The 20592-nt window shown below is 43.8% G+C and overlaps 2 protein-coding genes across 3 annotated transcripts; one reads left to right on the forward strand and one right to left on the reverse strand.

Annotated features, from left to right (window-relative positions):
- The first annotated feature begins 485 nt into the window (after window positions 1-485).
- On the forward strand, window positions 486-11107 carry stk24b (serine/threonine kinase 24b (STE20 homolog, yeast)). Of its 2 annotated transcripts, XM_056370578.1 has the most exons (11): window positions 491-1359; window positions 4413-4643; window positions 5075-5131; window positions 6011-6119; window positions 6584-6741; window positions 7002-7187; window positions 7262-7410; window positions 7858-7981; window positions 8164-8232; window positions 8649-8785; window positions 8871-11107. In XM_056370578.1, the coding sequence occupies exons 1-11, from the start codon at window positions 1318-1320 to the stop codon at window positions 8905-8907; spliced, it is 1299 nt and encodes a 432-aa protein (XP_056226553.1). In that variant the 5' UTR covers window positions 491-1317; the 3' UTR covers window positions 8908-11107. The 2 variants fall into 2 exon arrangements, with proteins under 2 accessions (XP_056226554.1, XP_056226553.1); XM_056370579.1 differs by lacking the exon at window positions 8871-11107 and having other exon boundaries at window positions 486-1359; window positions 8649-8789.
- Window positions 11108-11474: 367 nt separating this feature from the next.
- slc15a1b (solute carrier family 15 member 1b) lies at window positions 11475-20125 on the reverse strand. The gene is made up of 23 exons (XM_056370522.1): window positions 19957-20125; window positions 19728-19762; window positions 19415-19499; window positions 18657-18798; window positions 18331-18450; window positions 18144-18243; window positions 17309-17399; window positions 17140-17223; window positions 16462-16544; window positions 16251-16337; window positions 16045-16134; window positions 15717-15761; window positions 15589-15621; window positions 15400-15488; window positions 15214-15295; window positions 14984-15100; window positions 14744-14881; window positions 14512-14558; window positions 13969-14076; window positions 13761-13875; window positions 13528-13665; window positions 13182-13289; window positions 11475-12445 (listed from the first exon to the last, which is right to left on the reverse strand). Exons 1-23 carry the CDS (start codon window positions 19961-19963, stop codon window positions 12194-12196), a joined length of 2196 nt encoding a protein of 731 aa, XP_056226497.1. The 5' UTR covers window positions 19964-20125; the 3' UTR covers window positions 11475-12193.
- Between the last annotated feature and the right edge of the window lie 467 nt (window positions 20126-20592).

Consider the following 20592-nt stretch of genomic DNA (forward strand, 5'->3'; position numbering starts at 1 on the left):
AAACGTCACTCGGATCCAGTTCAATTAGCGTTGCTGCACTGCAAATTGAATTGGTCGGGATATCATTAGATTTTAATTTAGGCTACTCCTAATGCAATTGTGTTGTCTCAGTTCATGCTCATGCAATATGATATTACATGAATGTGAGTACAACAAAGCAAAAACATGATTTAATGTGAATATATAATTGTAATAAAGTGTAATAAAGCTGGATTAATGCCGCCTTTAATGATGATAAGTGCGGTTTAGTATGATTACCAGTGATACATCATCGTAACAGTATTTTCTCTGAACATCTGAGCCAAATCAGCAGATCACAAATCAATCAATCATCATTAATCATCAGATCAGTTACTCACTGAAATCTTTTCATCTGTGTTTTTTTGTGGTAAACAGCTGTAACAACACGGTTTTTTTTTAATGCGGATCTGTTTTATGTGTCACTGACTTGAGGAAAGTTTGGGGGACCCCCTGGCTCCAGCACCTGAGCGGGGAGAGAAGTCAGGATGCTGTGGTTGATCCGGATCCGGATCCGCCCGGCCTGGCGTCATAGCACCGACAAGATGGCCGAGAGTACGGGACGAAAGTGAGAGAGAGAGGAAACAAAAACACTGGCGTGCTATCCTCGCCGCAGATGCCAGATCTGTAGAGCTGTCGAAGACAAGTCAGTGCAAAAAATAAAAGGCTGGGTGATCGGTGTTTCCAAGCCTCCGTTGTGTGGGTGACATTTGCGGTATGCAGACACATTGTGCTCCGAGCCAGCTCGCTGACAGAACGTTTGTCAGGTCGTCTGCGTTGGCTAGCTAGCTTAGTGAGCTAACCATGTTAGCTAGCTGACAACACCGTTAGCGGAGAGAATACACGTTCAGAAAAGTGACAGTTAGGCAATTGTGAAATAAACAGTTGTTGTTACCTCTTCGTTTCCGAGAGCTAAAATTGGTTGCAGCCTGAGCGGGAAATTTGATTTAACGCACTAGTTAGCGCTTAGCTAACTGGTTAGCAAGCTAACATTGCGGATTTCTTGTTTGCAGCTTCGGAGTTAGCATTAGCAGACGTCTGTTAGCTTGCTCAGCTGTTTTGGGTGACTTGGGGTTGTTCCGACACAGGAAAGATACACCGGTGTGTATAGGAAGGATATTTTCCTCTGTATATATATATAAAAGTAACCGAGTCGGTTCCGAGCAGGCCCGGGTTAACGGGTGTCGTGGAGGACCGCTAACATTAACGGTACCACAGCCGGGACTGTAAACATACGTGAAGCCGAGGAGCTCGCAGCCCTGCGTTGTTGGACGAGGCGCAAACCCAGGCAGCGTCACCATGGCCCATTCTCCCGTGCAGGGTCACCTGCCAGGGATGCAGGTAAGCCAGGTGTTTTTTTTTTTTTTATTTTGTTCTGCAGGAAGTAGTTGAGGTCACTGGCAGAACAAAATGTACACTTCTTGACTCCCAGCTTTGGGTTTGTGGACTGTCTGGACTTATTTCACTCAAGTGATTTGGGGCATTTCAGGACTCAAGTAGCACCTCGCTAAATCTGATTTCAAACATTGTGATGCACCAAAGTTTTTCTGCAAATGAATCAAAGGGAAATGCATGTAAATTGTGTCATAGTTTATCCGGGGATATATAAATATATATATATATATAAATATATATTATGAAGCAGTCCATTAACATATCAGTAGGTAAATTTACATCTTTGCAAGTGTTCCCTGAATGCAACTTCTTTGCAACAGAAACATACGCATTGAAGGCAAAAATTCCGATTATTTCCTCCATCACTTGAAGGCAGTCGAGCTCTCTTCAAAGAAACTATCCGTGCACACATGAGTCTCTGCTTCTATCTTTAGGATTGTGCCTATAGGGGATAATTGTGTTGGGTAGATAACTAGAGGAGATAACTGTTCCTTCTGTAAACTGCCTCGGATTGTAGGTCCCTGTGCAGACTGGTTAGCAGCTGTATCTGGCTGCTGATTCAGATTTTGGGGGAGAATGCATCAGACAGACACACAGCTGTGACTGCGGCACCTGTACTCCATTTATACTTGATATTAAGTTAAAAGAAGTTATTGCTACCAGTCAGGTGAAGTTTGTTCCCAAGTGGAATCAAGGTTGTTGCTTGTCATGTGACATTTCATATGATTTAATACAGGTCTTACCCCAACAATGTAAGTGGCGGCAGCAGTCAGTATCTGTCTGCCTTGTTCCAGTTTGAAGTGTTTTCCCCAGACAAAGCATCTTATTGTTTTATTGAAATGTAACTCATTACTGTATCACCTCTATCTGTTCTGAACCACACTTTCCATTAGCAGCATCACCATTTTGTTTATGGAATAAATCTCCTTTAAGGCACCGACAGGCTCTCCCTCGGTCACACAAGGATCCCTTCTTTCGTAAGGCAGCCGTTTCATTTTTAGCTGTCTCAAAACGGGCATATTGACCCTTTCCCTGCTCAGAGGAGGTCATAAAAGGAAGTTGTTTTTGTCAGCGCCTGCTCTTGTGTTTCCCACATAACAGCCTCTGGAGAGTTAAGTCATTTTAGTTCACTTCCTGAGGCATTCAAGTAGGTTTTTCTTTTTTTTTTCATTCTACACTCAGATATACACGCAACAACGTGCTACGCCAGAAAAGTTGGAAGTATGCCTCAGTTGTCATCGGATTCACTGAACACATTTTCAACTTTTCCTCAGACTTGTAAACACTTGAGGCGTGCGGCTAAGCCTTTCCTTTGTCTGACTGTCCTGCACAGTTTGAAATCATGCAGAACGGTTTGATTTGTCTCTCCTGTCCTCGTGGCCTCAAGACGAGTCATAATTATGTCTCAGAGCGCCAACGGTGCTTTTTGGCTGCAAGAATAATATGATGTTAGAGACCTTTCATCACAACATCTCAGCACAAACTGCCTTATTTACAACTGTAGCCGGAGAATGAATCACAAAATATAGAATTGGCTCTGATGATATAAATTTGCAGTGAATCTTAAATGGAAATGTAAGAAAGGCTCTGAACAGTTAATCATAATTTATTGAATTTCTAATATCCAAATCGCAGGAGCTGCAATTTTCTTTTGATAAAGATAACCTGTGTCACAATATGCGATTATTATAATAATAATAATATATTGTGGTGCTACAGAGATGCCCCCGCTCTGCAAATCCTTTCCTCCAGGCGTGAGGGAACATGCTGCAAAAAGAAAACACACCGTCATCATTTTCTACATCTGTGTCAGTGAAAAAGAAAAATGCAAAAATGACAATTCCCACTAAAATCATGACTCATGTATGATCCCATGTAGTGTAAAGGTAGATGTCCATGTGTGTGGTTTTATATTAATACTGTTAACGCATCAAACAGCGGCTCAGAGCCTCCTCTCTTCTGATTGGCTCAGTGACCTGTTGTTACTAGAGCTCCAGGGAGACGCCTGAGAGAGGAGATGTAAAACTACACTGACGTGGTTTAAATATAATCTTCTTATGGATCAACACTTCAAAATAAAACAGGAGAAGAAGAAAATACGGAGCTTAAACGCCCGAGTTTCTTATTATATTATTATTATAATTATTATTATTATTATATATAAGCTTTGCTCTTACAGCTGCAAAACGTTGAAGCATATAAAAAGGTGGACACATTGCATGATGGGTAGTCTTTGTCATGACAAGGCGTTCATGAAAGCTGAGATGATTGATGTGCTGCAGCCATGACCCCTGTCGCCCGTGGAAGTGTGCTGTTAGCTGCGGCTCATTCAGAGCATTAAGGGGAGACAATATTACTTTTAACTTCATTATGCAAAGCTTTTAAGTCCTCAGGTAATTTCTTACAAGATTTATTCATACGCACGCAGGTTCACAGAGTCCAAAGAGGCCGGCAACAATTCATTGATCAGTCACTTCTTCTTCTTCTTTTGTCATTTGAACTGCTGCCGTCAGCCTCTCGAACATGAAGATTTCCTGCTTTTATCTGTTTTATATTATTCCAAAACGAATATTGTTACGGTCTCGACCGCTGTGACATTAGTCTCTGAGGAAGTGGCGAGGAGAGTTTTCACGGAAACGGGATGAAAAAGGTCGACAAACACCAAAGATGCAGCTGTGTGTTAAAAAAGGGGGTAAAATATAATTCAGGCACATGCTTTTTGTTATTTAAATTTTCTCTTAATCTGCATCTTATCCAATTGTTACACTCTTTCCCTTTCATTCTCCTGTGTCTCTCTCTCTGTACAAAAACACAAGGTGTTGCAGTGAGTGAATTAATGTATCCTGTAAGAATGGCCCCCCTGCTGGTGTTTCCTATTTACTCCCCAACATTCAGTTCTTTTCACACGTTCCTTTTTCTTTTCTTTTCTTTCCTTTTTTTTGCTTTAATCCGCCTTCCCTTTCCTCCGTTCTTTGTCCTCCCCTCCCCGTCACCGCCAGAATGCCAAAGCGGACCCGGAGGAGCTGTTCACCAAGCTGGAGCGCATTGGCAAGGGCTCGTTTGGCGAGGTGTTCAAAGGCATCGACAATCGCACCCAGAAGGTCGTGGCCATCAAGATCATAGACCTGGAGGAGGCCGAGGACGAGATCGAGGACATCCAGCAGGAGATCACAGTGCTGAGCCAGTGCGACAGCCCCTTTGTCACCAAGTACTACGGCTCGTACCTGAAGGTGACCCTTTGCTGAACACATGTACTGTTACAGTGAAAATCAAAAGCATTAAAGCTTCCTCCTTCATTATTCCTGCCTTAAGGGAAGACACACACAAAGATTTCTATCCTCCTACCCACTTTGAATAATCCTAAATTAAAAAGGGAATTAGCCTCAGACGACTTCAGACACCCACCAAACCCAAACCGCCGTCATCACAACCTGTTTAGAGATGCACCCTCAGGCTCTCGGCGCCTCGGGTCGCGTCCAGGCCGCCCTGAAGAAGCAGAGCTGCTCGGCGGGTTTTATTATAACCTCTCATCCTGTACGCTCGACAATGGCCGTCACCACGGCGACAGAGGAAACTTACACATTTCCCACGTTAATAAACGAGCTGAATACTTCTGAGCCAAGACGCTCATTAAGTGGTCGTCTCCTCTCCTCTCTTCCAGGACACAAAGTTATGGATCATCATGGAGTATTTAGGCGGCGGCTCGGCGCTAGACTTGGTAAGTGATTCACCGCCGCCGTGTTTCTGTCTGATCACACACTGACACCCAGTTAAGGATCTGGGTTTCCCCTCAGGAAACCGGTTCGCTGAGGTGTTAAGAACCACCCACCATCCCCATGATCCGATTAAAGAAAGTTCTAGAGACATTCATAACGATGCTCTGCACCAGTTTGACTTTAAAACAAAAAAACCTAAGAGAAAATTTTATCACGTGAAATAATAAAAACATATTCTAACACATTTCCTGGCAGACCACCAGGGGTCGGCTGCAGACCGCTCTTTGAGAAAGGCAGTTTCTCAAAAGATAAGATTGGCAATATTCTATATTTTCATTATTATCAACAAAATCCAATTAAAAGACCGAAACCAACAGTTTGTCGCTTTTTGGCAAATCAAACGGGAGTTTTGTGTCGGGGAGTTTTCAGCAGCAGATGAATCCACATTTGGTGCTCTAGTCATTATTTCTGGCAACTACTGTGTGTGTGTGTGTGTGTGTGTGTGTGTGTGTGTGTGTGTGTGTGTGTGTGTGTTCATGGTAATGAAGGAACATGTCACCCAGTGCAACGATCAGTGAGTCACACTGCTGTGTTTTGAATAGTTTGTGGACAGCAGCGGAGCTCTGTGGCAGAGAGGAATAACATCTGAAAGAAAACACAATTTAGAAATCAATTTAGCTCAAAATCAATAACAAGACAATGAGATTAGAGACAATGGGGGGGGAAAAAGGGCATCAAGTAATCAAATACCACCATTAAGAAAACACTACAGCAGGATAACACAACAGGAAGATGCAGTCACTGCTCCTGTAAAGCTCACAATCATCCACCCTGAGGCTCAGCTGACACCCACAGCTTCTGTCTCTCTCTCCCTCCCGCAGATGGAGCCCGGCGCTCTGGACGAGACCCAGATCGCCACCATCCTGAGAGAGATCCTCAAGGGTCTGGAGTATCTGCACTCCGAGAAGAAAATCCACAGGGACATCAAAGGTATCCGCCTGTTAGAGGAGCGGGGCTGAGCGGCAGCAGTGAGCACACACAGAGAAAGATCACGTAGCACGTTAATGGTATTGATGTCCACTTACGGGTTCATTCATTATGTAGCTTGTGTTTCACTGGGGAGTCTGAGGGGAACGCTGCAGCAGCTTCGCTAAAAGGCTTTTGACAGTTGCTTCCTTGTTTGTTAAATAAATTGGTTGATGCAGATAAACGGCCCTGACGGTGCGTTCAGGGCCTCCTTTGTTGTTGTTGCAGCCTCATGCTACAACAGGTTAAACTCATGTTTTCTCCTCATGAATCAGAGCGAGTATTCAGACTCTGTGCTGTGACACTTTAAATATAGCTCAGGTTTCTCACGTTTCTCTGGATCCTCTCTCCCCCCCCACCCCACACACACACACACACACACACACACACACACACACACACACACACACACACACTCACACACTCAGCTGCCAATGTGCTGCTGTCCGAGCAAGGAGAGGTGAAGCTGGCGGACTTCGGGGTGGCCGGCCAGCTCACCGACACCCAGATCAAACGCAACACCTTCGTCGGCACGCCCTTCTGGATGGCGCCCGAGGTCATCAAACAGTCGGCCTACGACTCCAAGGTGAGGGCCGCTCTCCGCACTGCGTTACAGTTCCTCATGCTCTGATCTGTCAGCGCTGAGCTGTGTGAGCTGCTGCGATGTTCATGAAGGTTTAAGAAACTCCAACATTATGAGCATCAAAGCTAAAGTAGCATCAGAATTATTAAGGTGTATAAACCCAGAGAAAAGCAAAGTGTAGGACGCCTGTGGAGATTGTTGTTTAGCGTATAAATAAATACTGTGTACGTGAAGTTGTCACCGTGTCTCCCTCCTCGTTCCAGGCTGATATCTGGTCTCTAGGCATCACGGCCATCGAGCTGGCGAAAGGCGAGCCGCCGCATTCGGAGCTCCACCCCATGAAGGTTTTATTCCTCATCCCAAAGAACAACCCGCCCACGCTGGAGGGAAACTACAGCAAACCGCTCAAGGAGTTCGTGGAGGCGTGTCTCAACAAAGAGCCCAGTTTTGTAAGTCTTTGTTTGGAGTAACTCCCGACGGTCAAGAGTGTCGCGCGCTCGCTCACTCGTCTCCATCTCCACAGAGGCCGACCGCCAAAGAGCTGCTGAAGCACAAGCTGATCGTCCGCCACGCCAAGAAGACGTCCTACCTGACCGAGCTGGTGGACAAGTACAAGCGGTGGAAGGCAGAGCAGTCGAGAACCACAGAGTCCAGTTCTGACGAGTCTGACTCGTAAGTCTGATGTTGTTGTTGTTGCTTTTCCTTTTTGTTTTCATGCCTCGGCGCCGGAGACATACAAACATTCAACAGGACTGGAAGATGAACTGATTAGATATCGGTGGCTAAAGGTCAAAGGTCATAGTCACAGTGACCTCACAAAACACTTTTAGGCCGTATCACCAAATTTCACACCACTGGTTCATATTTTCTATGACTGGATAAACAGGGTCGTAACCTGGAACTAGTCTGCGTGGCGGAGGGATACGACCATGAGGTGATTCTAGTTACTGCTTGTTCTGAACCAAGCTGCTCTTATTAGACCTATTTAAACACGTGTGACACAAACATCCCGCTGAGAGAGAGAGAAGTGTGTCCTCCCACATTTGTTCATGAGCTTTAAACCCTTCCTCACTTACTTCTGATGAACGTTCAAATCCTCTTTAATATCTGTCCAATCAGAGAGCAGGACGGCCAGGCGTCGGGAGGGAACGACTTCGGCAGCGACGACTGGATCTTCACCATCCGAGAGAAAGACCCCAAGAAGCTGCAGAACGGGGAGGGACAGTCGGGGGCCACAGATCAGGTGAGTTATCACAGAGAGCTTCGTCACACTTGGAGAGATTTTCACTGTTTCATAAGAACTGAGCCGCGAGGAGATGGTGGGACGTTATTGTGCTGATTAAAATAAAAACATCCCCCTAAGGTGAAGCTGTGCTACTTTAACTTGCTTCCACCCCCCCCCACGTCTCCCTGTTCTGTCTGCAGACAAAAGACATTCCAAAGAGGCCTTATTCACAGAGCCTGGCCACAGTCATCTCTCCTGCGTTAGCTGAGGTAAGGAGCTTCATGCGGCGGCGGCGCCTTCACTCAGGACTGTTCACTCCATGAGACTCAGTGAAGTGAAGTGTCACATATTTTTACACTTCTCCATCCATGAGAAGATTTATTGGTGGTTTTTAAGGAACCAAAAAGCACCTCAGTGTAGTTTTACAGCTCCTCCCTCAGAGTGGGAGGAGCTCCAGCAGGAACAAGGCGTTTTTTTCTGCCTCTCCTCTGATTGGCTGACCGCAGCTAACAGTTAGCCTGGTAAAAACTCACCAGGAAATAGCAATGATCAGTGATCCTGCAATAGTTTTTACACATTGTCATCACAAATACAGCATTAGTTATTGAGGCTGGACTTGCCGATGGTGTAGGAGGTTGTATCTTCCTCTGAGATTCATACGTCACTGAACTCTGCTCTGTCCCAGCTGAAGGCGCGGCAGGAGCAGGTGAACGGGAACCCCATGGTCCTGGATGAGCTGAGGGAAGCCATCCTGCTGGCGGAGGAGGCCTACCCCGGCATCTCTGACTCCCTGGTGGCCCACATGGTCCACAGGCTCCAGAGGTAACACAGAACCGGATCCTCCGTCACGTCATCCATGTTTGTTTTTCTCTCACTCACCCGCACCGCTCTGGTTTTGTCTTCGCAGTTTCTCCACGAGCAGGACGTCCTCCTCCTCCCCGTAGTGATTGGCTCTCTGCCCCAGCCCTGCTCTCCCAGGCCCCCCCTCCCCCCCTTCCTCTACCCCTACTCCCATCCTCACCCCCCACCCTCCCCCAAAACACCACAGCCTGGTCAGAGGGTTAAAGTCAGGGGTCAACTCATTCAATACCAGCTGACCATGTTTGACCTCCCACATCATGGGGGGGGGGCGCGCTAACCTAGCCTGTAAAAAAGACTGAACTCCAAAGCGGAGGAAGACAGAGACACTCTGGAGAGAGAGAGAGAGAGAGAGAGGGAGGGAGAGAGGGGAAGTTTCGGGGGCAGCAGAACCCGAGGAGTCGGCTGCGACGGGACAAGACTCAAAGTCGGAGCAACCCGCCAGAAAAAAAACAAAAACAAAAACACCCACGGTGAAGTCAGACTCTGCGCTCTGTGGACGCACGGCTTCCTCAGCCTCACAGCATGGAGTCTCTACATGGAGCTGAAATCTACTCTCCCCCGCCCCCCCCCCCCCCTCAAATCCAAGACAAGACTTCAGTCCCCCCTTAATGCAGGCGTCATATCCCCAGAACCTCTGAGAGCATGCTTGATGAACCTGCAGGGAAATTATCTTAGTGTGCAAGCTGTGTGTGTGTGTGTGTGTGTGTGTGTGTGTGTGTGTGTGTGTGTGTGTGTGTGTGTGTGTGTGCGTGCGTGCGTGTGCGTGTGTGTGCTTAAATGCACGTGTGTGTGTGTGTGTGTATGTGACTCCCTGTTTAGGCAAATTGCAGCATTCTTAATGAAACCTCAGGTAAAGTGCTTTAAGTGGACTTTGTCCTCCAAGGCAGTGGGAGGAGGAGGAGGAGGAGGGGGGAGGGGGTGGGGGTGGGGGGGGTCGCCATGCTGTACATGATTTCAAGTTGTCATTGCGGGAAATGAATCACTGTGTACAAAATGGTCATGCGCATTTTGTAGATATTGATGATGTTTAAAAAGTAGATATTTAAAGATTTCAGACGTTAACTCCAACAGAACAGAAAATGCCTTGCCTTTTTGAGATACACAAAATCTATGTTCCGGCATTTCATCAGACTTTTCTAGTTTGTTTCATTTACTCGTCAGTGAGTGAAACTCAGTTCAGTATTCATCAGTGTTTTCTTTAAGTGACTGAGCTCCAATCTTCCATTTCAATCACCTGCTGAAGCGTCAGACTAACTATGATACTAAGCTTACTTTGTTTAGAGGCAGAAGCTTTTCCTTTGTTTTTGTAGTCGGGGGGGCGACTCCCCCCTGGACTTATGTTTAGACAATTTAAGTCAGTTTTGAAATTGTTTAGGACAAGAATGAAGGTAGTGGCTCTTGAATAACAGAGTGGAGCCAAGGACGACTACATGGAGGAACCACTATGGTGCAGTTGAACGCTGATATCATGTGAAGTATTATTTTTCCTCGGCTTGTGATTTACGTTCAGAAATAAAGCGGGGGGGGGGGGGGGGGGCAAGGACCATTGAAGGCAATCGCACCTCGACACTTGCCCATGGCCAAACTAAAGCGTTTATCAGGACAAGCCAAGCTGCAGAAATCAACGCCATCCTTCTTTCCTCACTCCAGACGTGTGTGTGTGTTCGAACTTCCACACCATGCTATAGAAGTGCCATGTCCTCTTTTATGCTTTCACCAGATGTTTGTAGTATGATTTGCACCTTTTTTTTTGTTTCGTTTGTTTTGTTTTTGTTTTTCTAATTTTCAGATCAGTTTTTTGCACTTTGAAAGTGTGTCGAGTATTTAAAGAAACCTGTAAGAGGAAAAAACACAAAACGAAAAAAGTTGCTAATAGCCATGTTTTACTATATATGTTTACTTAAGAGTTCCAGAATTTACTACTGTGCTAATGCAGCAATAATGTTGAGGAGTTGCATCAAGACGCACTTGTCAACACAGGGATTGAAAGAAATTAAGAAATATCTGATATTTTTATAACTGCAAAGAGTTAAGTATGGAAATATTGAATGCTTTATGGATATGGGCACCTGCCTCCGGCAAAAAAATATCTATACCTTACAGAAAAACATATGCTACGGAAATAACTACAAAATGTGTACATTTGGTCTCCTTTATCATAGCTGACAGTTTATAGTACTGTATATAATCTTTGCTTGTGTCATTTGAGAATTCCCGAGTTAAATGTAAGCTCCTTGTAAGCTTTCAAAGTGACATGAGAAATAAAGATCTAATGGTAACTGAGACCTTTGTGTCCTGAACGCCTCACGTGTGTCTTTGTGTTGTCGCGGTGCAGAAGATGAAGGTGTTTGGTTTTATTATTGTTGTCGGGCAGAGACGCTGGGCCGCTCCCACACCCCCGAGGAGGGAGCTACTTCTAGCTGTGGGGTGTTTCTTTACCTTTATTTATTCCTGTTTTCCCATCCTTCTTCTTTCCAGTCATTTCTTCCTCCTCTCCAGTAGACGCACATTCCCAACCTGTGCTGGGCAACGACTCGCCCCTCCCAAAAGAAAAAGACAGACAGGTAAATAAAGAGCTAGTAGATGAATGTATAAAATGAACTGTACAGATCGGTGTATACGCTCTGACTGGCTGATGGTTTACACACAATAAGAAATGTTTGCGGGTCTTTTGTATTCAGAAAAAGAATTTTATTTGAAATTATGGCATTATATAGGTTTAATGAAACCACTGCTGATGCAGATGTTCACTCACAATATTAAGACAACACCTTTGAATGTGGAATATGATTAATAAGCAGCTTTTGGTGTTCGATTTTACCCTGGAACGTACGACAACATCATGTATATAAAACAGTGACAATATATTACAATACATACAACACTGTGCTTATTAATAAATACAAATGGAATGGTTTCTTTGTACGTGTACTCGAGTACGTTACAAAAGACTTGGAAACAAACATTACATTAAGATGTTGCTACACAGTGCAAAATAAATCATTGTAAAAACAAATTTACAACAGCGAAATAGCAAATTAATAACCAGTAAAGATCCAGGGGATTTAAAAAAAACAAAAACAAAGGAATATTCTCTCAAGATTTGGCGATAAATGTGTTTGAATTATTCCTGCCAAGATCCTCCATTAACACTGTCCACCAAGAGCTCAACCGTCGAAGTCCTATTTCTGTGCTCTTACAACTTCTGCACCATTTCACTCAGGTCACCATCCGTTCATCCTAACCACCACACGTACAGCGGTGCACTGGGTTGCATCGACACACTGACCACAGGCACGCCGAGGCGTGAAACACAGAACCAATCAGCATCGGTAAAAGAGGAGGGAGAAGCCGTGGAGAAGGGTCGCGTTACATCTTGGCCTGTTTGTTCTCCTCCTCGTCAGAGCTGGAGTCGGAGCTCCTCCTCTGCTCGTTGCTGCGCTCGACTGAGTCCTTCCTGGTCATTTCCAAACTCCTCCTCTTCTCCTTGTCCTCGGGCTCCTTCTGGGCAAACTGGGCCTCGACCTTGGCCGGGTCGATGTAGGTATAGAAATAGGCCATGAAGGCAAAGATGAAGCACACTAACACCAGCAGGGAGGCGAAGAGGATGTACTCGGCCCACTGGTGAACACAGACACACACATACTGTTAATGTGGGGATAATCTGAAGGGAACAGCTTTTCCACTGAAAAGATTGACACCTCTCTGATATTTGTCCGTCAAGTATAAAGCTGGAGCCAGGAGATGGTTAGCTTGGTTTAGCTTAGCATAAAGACCATAAGCAAGGGGAAACAGCTAGCCTAGCTCTACCAGCACAGCTAAAACTCAATAATCTACACATTATATCTGTAAAGACACCAGCTGCAGTTTTACAGGAAGGATTAGAATATTTTTTATATGTCAGTCTAGGTGTTACTCATTTCCAGTCAGGCTAATCTAAGCTAACTATGTCCTGGCTCCAGCTTCATATGTAATAAACAGTTCAGAGAGCCGGTTATCAATCTTCTCATCAAACTTCCAGCAGGAAAGCAGATAAGAGGATTTCCAAACACTCTTTTAATATACAGTTGAAGTTACACCTTTTTAAGTTTTAAGTTAGCATGAGTGTTTGGTGCTGTGCAGGTTCAGTTTAACACTCAATAATATGATGTCTGTCATATGAAGGTATTTTAGCTGATGTCACTGGGTGTCATTGGTTTACAATGAATGAAGAAAGGCCTTGAAAAGAGCTTGAGTCTGGCCTCTCTGACGTTATCCTGTTTAGGAAAAGCTGCTATTCTGCTATTATAAGCTTCAACCTTAAAAACACATGACATAAGTTCACATGTCTACTGATGGTTAAATATAATCCACCCACCTGATCTTCAAGTGTTGCAGCCTCGGCGACAATCAGCACAATAATGTTCCCTACGGCAACGGTTAACAGCCAACCAGCCTGCAGCACAGACTTCATGTTGCTAGGTGCCTGGAGAGGAATCGGAGATTCAAACAGAACACATATTAGAGAAAATGATGAAAGACATCGAGACACGGCCCCAGGATAGACCCAGAGCACACAGAAGAGACGGCATCTCTCTTTTAGCCTCGGAATGGGAAGTAGGTGCTGGAAAGCGTTAGTGGGGAGACGGCCGTCTGGACTTGTGTTTTCTGTACTTTCCAAGCTGCCCTGGTGATGTCAGATATGTGAGGAAAGCATCATTTACCTGTGAGTAGGAGAACTCCAAGCCGGTGACAGAGAAGACCACCTCCCCTGCAGTGATGAGGAAGTACTGAGGGATCTGCCAGGCCATGTGGACGGTGTTGGGGCTGATGTCCATCACTGATCGGATGCTCTCTGCGCACTAACGGGACACAGACAGATACTCAGATGTGCTGCCTCAGTCAAAACAGTTACATTCAAGCTAATATTGTGACTCAAAACATATTCACGACTTACATTTTGTTCAAATGAGAACGTTGGCGGGATGATCAAGGTGTAAGAGCTGCCGAAGCCCAGTTTCTGAGTGTAGAGACACTCTTTGCCCTCATTGTTTATGATCCGGAACTTAGCTCTGACATAACGAGAAAAACACCAATCAGGGCAAAGAAGTTTCTCTGGTATAACCATATGTGACATATGATATATAATGAAAGTCAAGTCTTACTGTCCCTGTGGTACGTCCACATATTCTGACATCTTGTTGGTGAGGATGTTCCCAAAGTCCTCGTTACCCACGGTTACATTCAAAACTGAGCGGTGGCCATTCAGAAATCTGGGGAAGGAGAATTCAGCAAACGATAGGTGAGAAAATAACAGTGTTAAATTAGAGTTATGTCACATTTAAAAATTGAATTCATTGAATGTATGAGCAACACAACACATCCTTGGGGTTTTACAGTGTCACTTGCTCCGGTAGCTTACGGTGGCTAATGTTAGCTAATGTTGACATCAGTCAGTTTCCTAACTTTACGACTCGTCTCTGCTGTTACACTACATTTTAACATTTTAACCATCAGTGTAGTGAAGCTACGAGCTGAATACAGACAATAATGACATAATCATTGTGTGCTCATGATAAAGCAGAACAAGCTGCAAAAATAATCATTGTGGTTATTTAGATACCAAGAAGAGGAAACAGAAAAGAACACATGTCCTCTCAGGGCTTCCATACGATTTCCTCCAGACTTGACAACAATGTGAAACTTGCCTGATAGCATTAGCTCCCTGTTCCGGCTTTGATTTGATGTCTGTGACCTGGGGGGAGAAAGATACTTTAGAGCATGATATAAAGGAAACACCCAGGAAAACACAATTAAAGTCCAGCTGAAATCACATTTAGTCACAGAATTAAAGTCAATTTCCCCCTTGTTGGTTCTCTGCATGCTGCAGCAGAGAGTCATTGTAGTCAGACTTGAACCCTATCTGAGTGGCGTACTCACCCCCTCAGGCCTGAGCTTGGCCCCATCCTTAATGATGACAATGGTAGTTCGATTGCCATCCACTAAACTGGTTGGGTAACCGGTACCATTCAGATCCAGTGTAAATATGTCATCAAAGGTAAGGTAACCCTCATTGGCCTGTGAGAGGAAAAAATGACTCAATGTCAATATGACCTCCTACCTTTGCTGTCTATATACATATATATATATATATATATGAATCTGGAGAACAGGCTGTACCTCGAATGGCTGCAGGGTGAAGTTGTTGACTCCAGCTTTGACGGGCACCGGCTCTTCTACCATGTTGATGAACTTCACTTGGCCCTCAGTGTTCGACGGGAACTTCGGCAGGGTTTGCTACAAGAGGAATGGAACCGTGCGTGTGAATTGTGCTTCATAAGGTCATGTGTGTTTTAAGTCGCCTAAATGTGTGTGTGTGTGTTTATTCTTTTAACGTCTGTTATTCTTACATCAATCTGTAGCTGGACCAGAGCAGCAGCCACGAACGCGATAGCAGCAAAGAACATGCCGACAGTCATCCTCTTTAACGGACTGCAGAACAAACACACGACGTTGTCAGTTCATGTATCTCTCAACTATTATATCTTCTGGTTATAATCTGCAATATAAACGCCGTAATAATTAACTGAACTCACGTGAAGTTTAATTTGCACTTGGTAATCAGTGGGTAGATCGCACTGTCCATGATCGGCACCAAAACCAGGATCAGGATAGGGTTGACGGTCTGGTGGGAAGAAAGTGAGTCAATCAGCTCATGTCGATAGCAGATAAAAAAAACACAACAACAAAGTTCAGTAATGCGTCGTCAACAACAAGCGTCTCACCTGCATCTGGTCGGGCTGGATGATGAGTGCTCCCTGTTGAAGAACAAAAAGAGAGATTGCATTTTAAAACAGTTTTTTTCTGTGGTTTGAGCTCACAGAGTCTGATATTGCAGAAATAAATTCCTTACAAAGTCGCCGTTCATGGTGGTGGCCTGGAGGGTCCATCTTGAGCCCTGTGGAGGAGACACAGCTCTTATTTAGTCTGTCCTTGAAGGCTGACGGCAAACTTCCTGCTATGAATTAAGTGGTTCTTTTGTTTCTATTTATATTTGCTTTTAATTGGGGACTGTCTTCCTGTAAACAAAAACAAGCCCATAGGTCGTTGCTGCAGGTTATTATGACCCAAAGTTGTGTTTTGTTGCTAGGCGACATTTAGTGGTCGTAGTACTGGTGACAGGGGGGACGACAGATCTCTAAAACAAGAGCTCGTGCGTGAGCGAGCCGACTGGCGGTTACCTGCTGGTCAAACAGAGCCCAGAACATGGGCAGCGGGATGTAGAGGAACAGAACCTTCACCACCATCTTCACCTGGGCGATCAGGAGTTTCTGCACCAAGACAGAGGAAACGATAGTGACGCTTATGTCGTTTGTATTTGCATGCGCTTGTGTGTGTGTGTGTGTGTGTGTGTGTGTGTGTGTGTGTGTGTGTGTGTTGCACTTACATCGTATTTCTCCTCAGCCCAGTCCATCCAGTGTTCCCTCTTGGGGTACTGAGAAGAACGATGCCTGAAGCGGTTCTTGATGGCAAACTGCAGAAAGAGGAAAGAAGAATTTCCTCCATCTTTAATACATTTTATGAACTAAAGTGACGCTTTATTTAAAACCTTTTTTTAAACCCATCCTGAACAAGTGCATCTCTGAGCAGCCACTCACCCCGATGCACTTGCAGACTTTCACCAAGATGTTGCCTTGAGGAGCCGTCTTAATGTACATCCCACTTCCAACAATGAACACAACTGCAGACACACACATCACATGTAGATGTACATATGAACATTTGACCGTTTGTCAAAGGAAATAAAGCAGGTAATTATTACAAAATTATTAACATCTATTATATTATATTGACTATGAATATTTGTGATACTTATAAAACAGACTTTATCGAGAGCAATAAAGATTTTAATAAAGGTTTTACTTCTTTTGCAATCTGGAAACCCGCCAGCTGTTCTTACAGCTTATTTCTTATCTTTAAAAAGCATTAATTCATCATTTATTAACCAGCAGTGAGGAACGTTAAGCTGTCATTACACAACTGTCTACACATCACATCCACACCATGAAGCCTCTCGGCCTCAGGGACCAGACTCACATGTGGTTAAAGACTTTAATGTTCACCTCTACTTTTAATCTTTTAAGCTGTGACTTTACTTTCTTCTTTTTATGCACATATAGACTTTTATTAATGTGACTAGTTGTTAAAGTGTATTTGCAAACTCACTGATTCTGGATTTGTCAATGAAGGTGAAGGAGTATCTGTCATTTTAATTCATTTATTATTATAATAAATGAAATTAGCATTTTTTTGTATGAGGAAAAACTGGTTCTTACTCAGAGCCACCACCATGAGAGCGGCAGGGACACCAAAGGCCAGCGAGTAGCACTTCTGCTTTGTGTGAATACCACATTCCTGAGCTGGAAACCACACAAAGACATAGTGATTAAACATATGATGTGTGTTTGTGAGTTGCATATTTTCTGCTCTGTGATCCACTCTTACCTCTGAGGACGGGGGTGATGACAGTGGACAGCAGACTGCCAGCGTTGATGGACAGGTAGAAGATGGAGAAGAAGGTGCTTCTCTGCTTCTCCTGTGACACACAGGAAGTTCAACACAGTTTAGGCAAAAAGCACTGATGGTGGGGGGGTAACGGGGTGGTGGTGGTGATGGGGGGTTCAGATCATCAACTCTTACATAACATGCCATTAACATTAAGAGATAATCTGTCACTGGCCTTGAACAGTGTAATAAAGTGACTGAGACTCATGTACCATCAGCTATTAGTTAATAAACAACTAAGTGTAATGAAGCAAAGATACAAGAAGTGCTGACGAGCTGCCGCTGATATCTGACTGAGGCGTCTGTAACTGCTGTGTGCACATGTGTGTGTGTGCAGGACAGAGACTTGATGCTTCCACCTGCATGAGGTGTGTGCATGCTTTCAGTTCTATGTCGATGTCGTAGGATGTGATGCTGCACTGGATCCTGTTGTACTCACCTCCTATACATACACACTAATACAAATAAGAGAAACAGCTTACAACATGATGTGATCCAGTTAAACCATATGAGAAGAAGATGATGTGTGACACATTTCCAGCTGTTCACTGACTGAATGATGCTCCAGGCTCCATGTTGGCAACTCATTCATTGGAAGTGTAACTGTCTCTATTTTCCCTAAAGTAGCTAATAAATTGTCCTGGACATTTTAATTATTAAAGAATGAATCTGAAATTAGAGACTTGTGAAAGTCTATTAGAGAGAGAACTACTGTAGTGGGTTTTATGAAACTGTGAAGGTGTTTTTATGTGTGTTTGCTTGAGCGACATCTCACCTGATGGTCTTGAAACTGGTCTCCGCCAAAGGCAGCCACGCAGGGTTTGATGCCTCCTGTTCCCAGGGCGATCAGGATCAACCCCACCATGGACAGAGATCTGAGAGACAAACGCAGCACAGACACAGTGTCAGTATCTGTAGCTGTTGTGTTCGTGTTGCGTTGTGTCTGAGCGAGTTCAACTCACACGTGGAAGGTCATGTTGTCGGGAGTGCCGTCCTTGTTTGAGTCTGTGATGTCATGGATAGCACTCACAGCCATGATGACTTGTCCCAGTGCATAAACGATGGACAGGTAAACAATGGTCCTGTGCACAGGGAGGAGGAGGAGGGAGAGAAGAGTTAAACAGGTGTACATCAGGTTCAGGTAGGGAGACAGCTGATTCTGTGAGATATTCTTTAACCTCTACACTGGTTTTAAGACGAGCACATGAAGGCACAGCGTATATTTATTACAACACTATATTAACTAAATTACACTTTATGGATTTTAGCAGCTGGATCTGAAACTCACTTGAACTTGCCGAGCCATGAATCAGCCACTATGGCTCCCAGGATGGGCGTCAGGTAGCAGAGAGCCACGAAGGTGTGGTAGATGGTGGTGGCGAAGTCATCGTCCCACTTCAGGAAGTACTTAAAGTACAGCACCAGCACGGCTGCAGACGGAGAGGGACACATGAGGTGGAGGAAGTGTTTTATTTAATTTTACTCTTCTATTTAATCTACTCTTCCCGTGAATACTAATATTATTTATCTATATCATTTAATGGTTCCAATGTATGTGTATTATGTATACTTCTATATATTGTTGGATATTTAAAACTAACAATGAATAACAATGAATCATATCATAGAAAGTAGCTAAGTAAACTAAGTAACTTGAGTATTTCCATCTTATGATACTTGTACTCCTGCACATTTCAGAGGGAAATAATGCACTTTTAAACTTTTTACAGCTGAAGTTATTTGTTATTTTACAAATTAATATTTTTAAATGAAAAAACATCACAATATTTGCACTTTAAACCAGTGATTTCCAGTGTTTTTGGGCTTGTGGCCTTTTACTTTAGTACAGCATCATGTATTTTATGTGTAAAATATTAATATGCACAGTAACTGCAGCTGACAAATAAATGCAGAGAAGGAAATAGAAGTAAAACTCAATACCTCAACATATTGATTAAGTACAGTAGTTGAATGAATCACTGGGTGCAGGTGATGCAAAAATGAAAGTAAACTTTAAACTGATCAAATCCCCAACAAGCGACTCACCTCGCATGCCATAGTAGGAGAAGCGCTCGCAGAACTCATTGACCACAATGAAAAAGATGCTTATTGGGTAGCCACAGACTGTAGCCTGCAAGAGGGATGGGTGAATGTAAGTATATTATATCAACAGTTAGGTTATTTACAAGCGCATGTTAATTAAAGGCTTTTTAGTCTTTAACCAACCACTGAAGGGACTTTATTACCATAAAGGCGATTAGGATGTTCATATTTACCACTCTTTAAAATTCTGTGTTGTCTATCTAAGCAGGAAACAACAGGAAATATTAGACAGTAGTATAAAAAAGGTTGGACTTACACTCTTATGCTTGGGCTTCCTCATCTCGCCGTTGTCTGCAGAAATAAGTGGTTTTCAATTACAATTCATATGTACTGATTTCCTTTTTTTCTTGCGCACTTAGTGTAACCAACTGAACAAATACAGAGATCGCTGAGTAAATAAAGTGTAATGCAAAGAATATTCCTCTAAAACTGGCAGGAAAAGTAAACGTCCCAGTCACATGGTTCCCCTCCAGACTGGAACTCACCTGCCATCGCTGCTGTATGTGCTGCTCCAACTGTATCCTTCAAAAAACAAGAGACAGAGAGACTAGTGACCCCCCGTCCAGATCCAAGACATGAAGACTGAACCGAGGTCTGGTCTGCTTCTTATGTAACCTCCCGTCAAACTTCCTGCAACGCCCACTGATGCTGGACCCACAGTATCTTCTCCAGCACCTCCCAACATGCAAATCTCCATTATTCCAACTTGCCAGCACATCATCACAAGTCTGTGTGTGTGTGTGTGTGTGTGTGTGTGTGTGTGTGTGTGTGTAATTACTTTACAACTCTGGGAACTCAGTTCTTGCCTTACAGATAAAGAGCACCGGTCTGGTCAGCTGGTAAACGTGAAAACATTCACAGTGTTTTTCTAATTGCTAAGTTTCCTTATTATAAGCACGTGATTGCTCTTTAATAGGTGTATTTGAAGACTGTTAAGTAACAGCAATAAAATAACAGTTTATGCACATATAATATACATGAAGTACATAGTTGTAAAAAGTGTGAACACACAAATAGACTACTCTGTGTATTAATTAATAATAATATTAATAATAATAATATGATATAATAATAATAATATAAGTACATAAAAAGAAATAAATAAAAACATATGTGCAAAT

Source organism: Seriola aureovittata, chromosome 24 (genome assembly GCF_021018895.1).
Source record: "Seriola aureovittata isolate HTS-2021-v1 ecotype China chromosome 24, ASM2101889v1, whole genome shotgun sequence".
NCBI classification, from domain to species: domain Eukaryota; kingdom Metazoa; phylum Chordata; class Actinopteri; order Carangiformes; family Carangidae; genus Seriola; species Seriola aureovittata.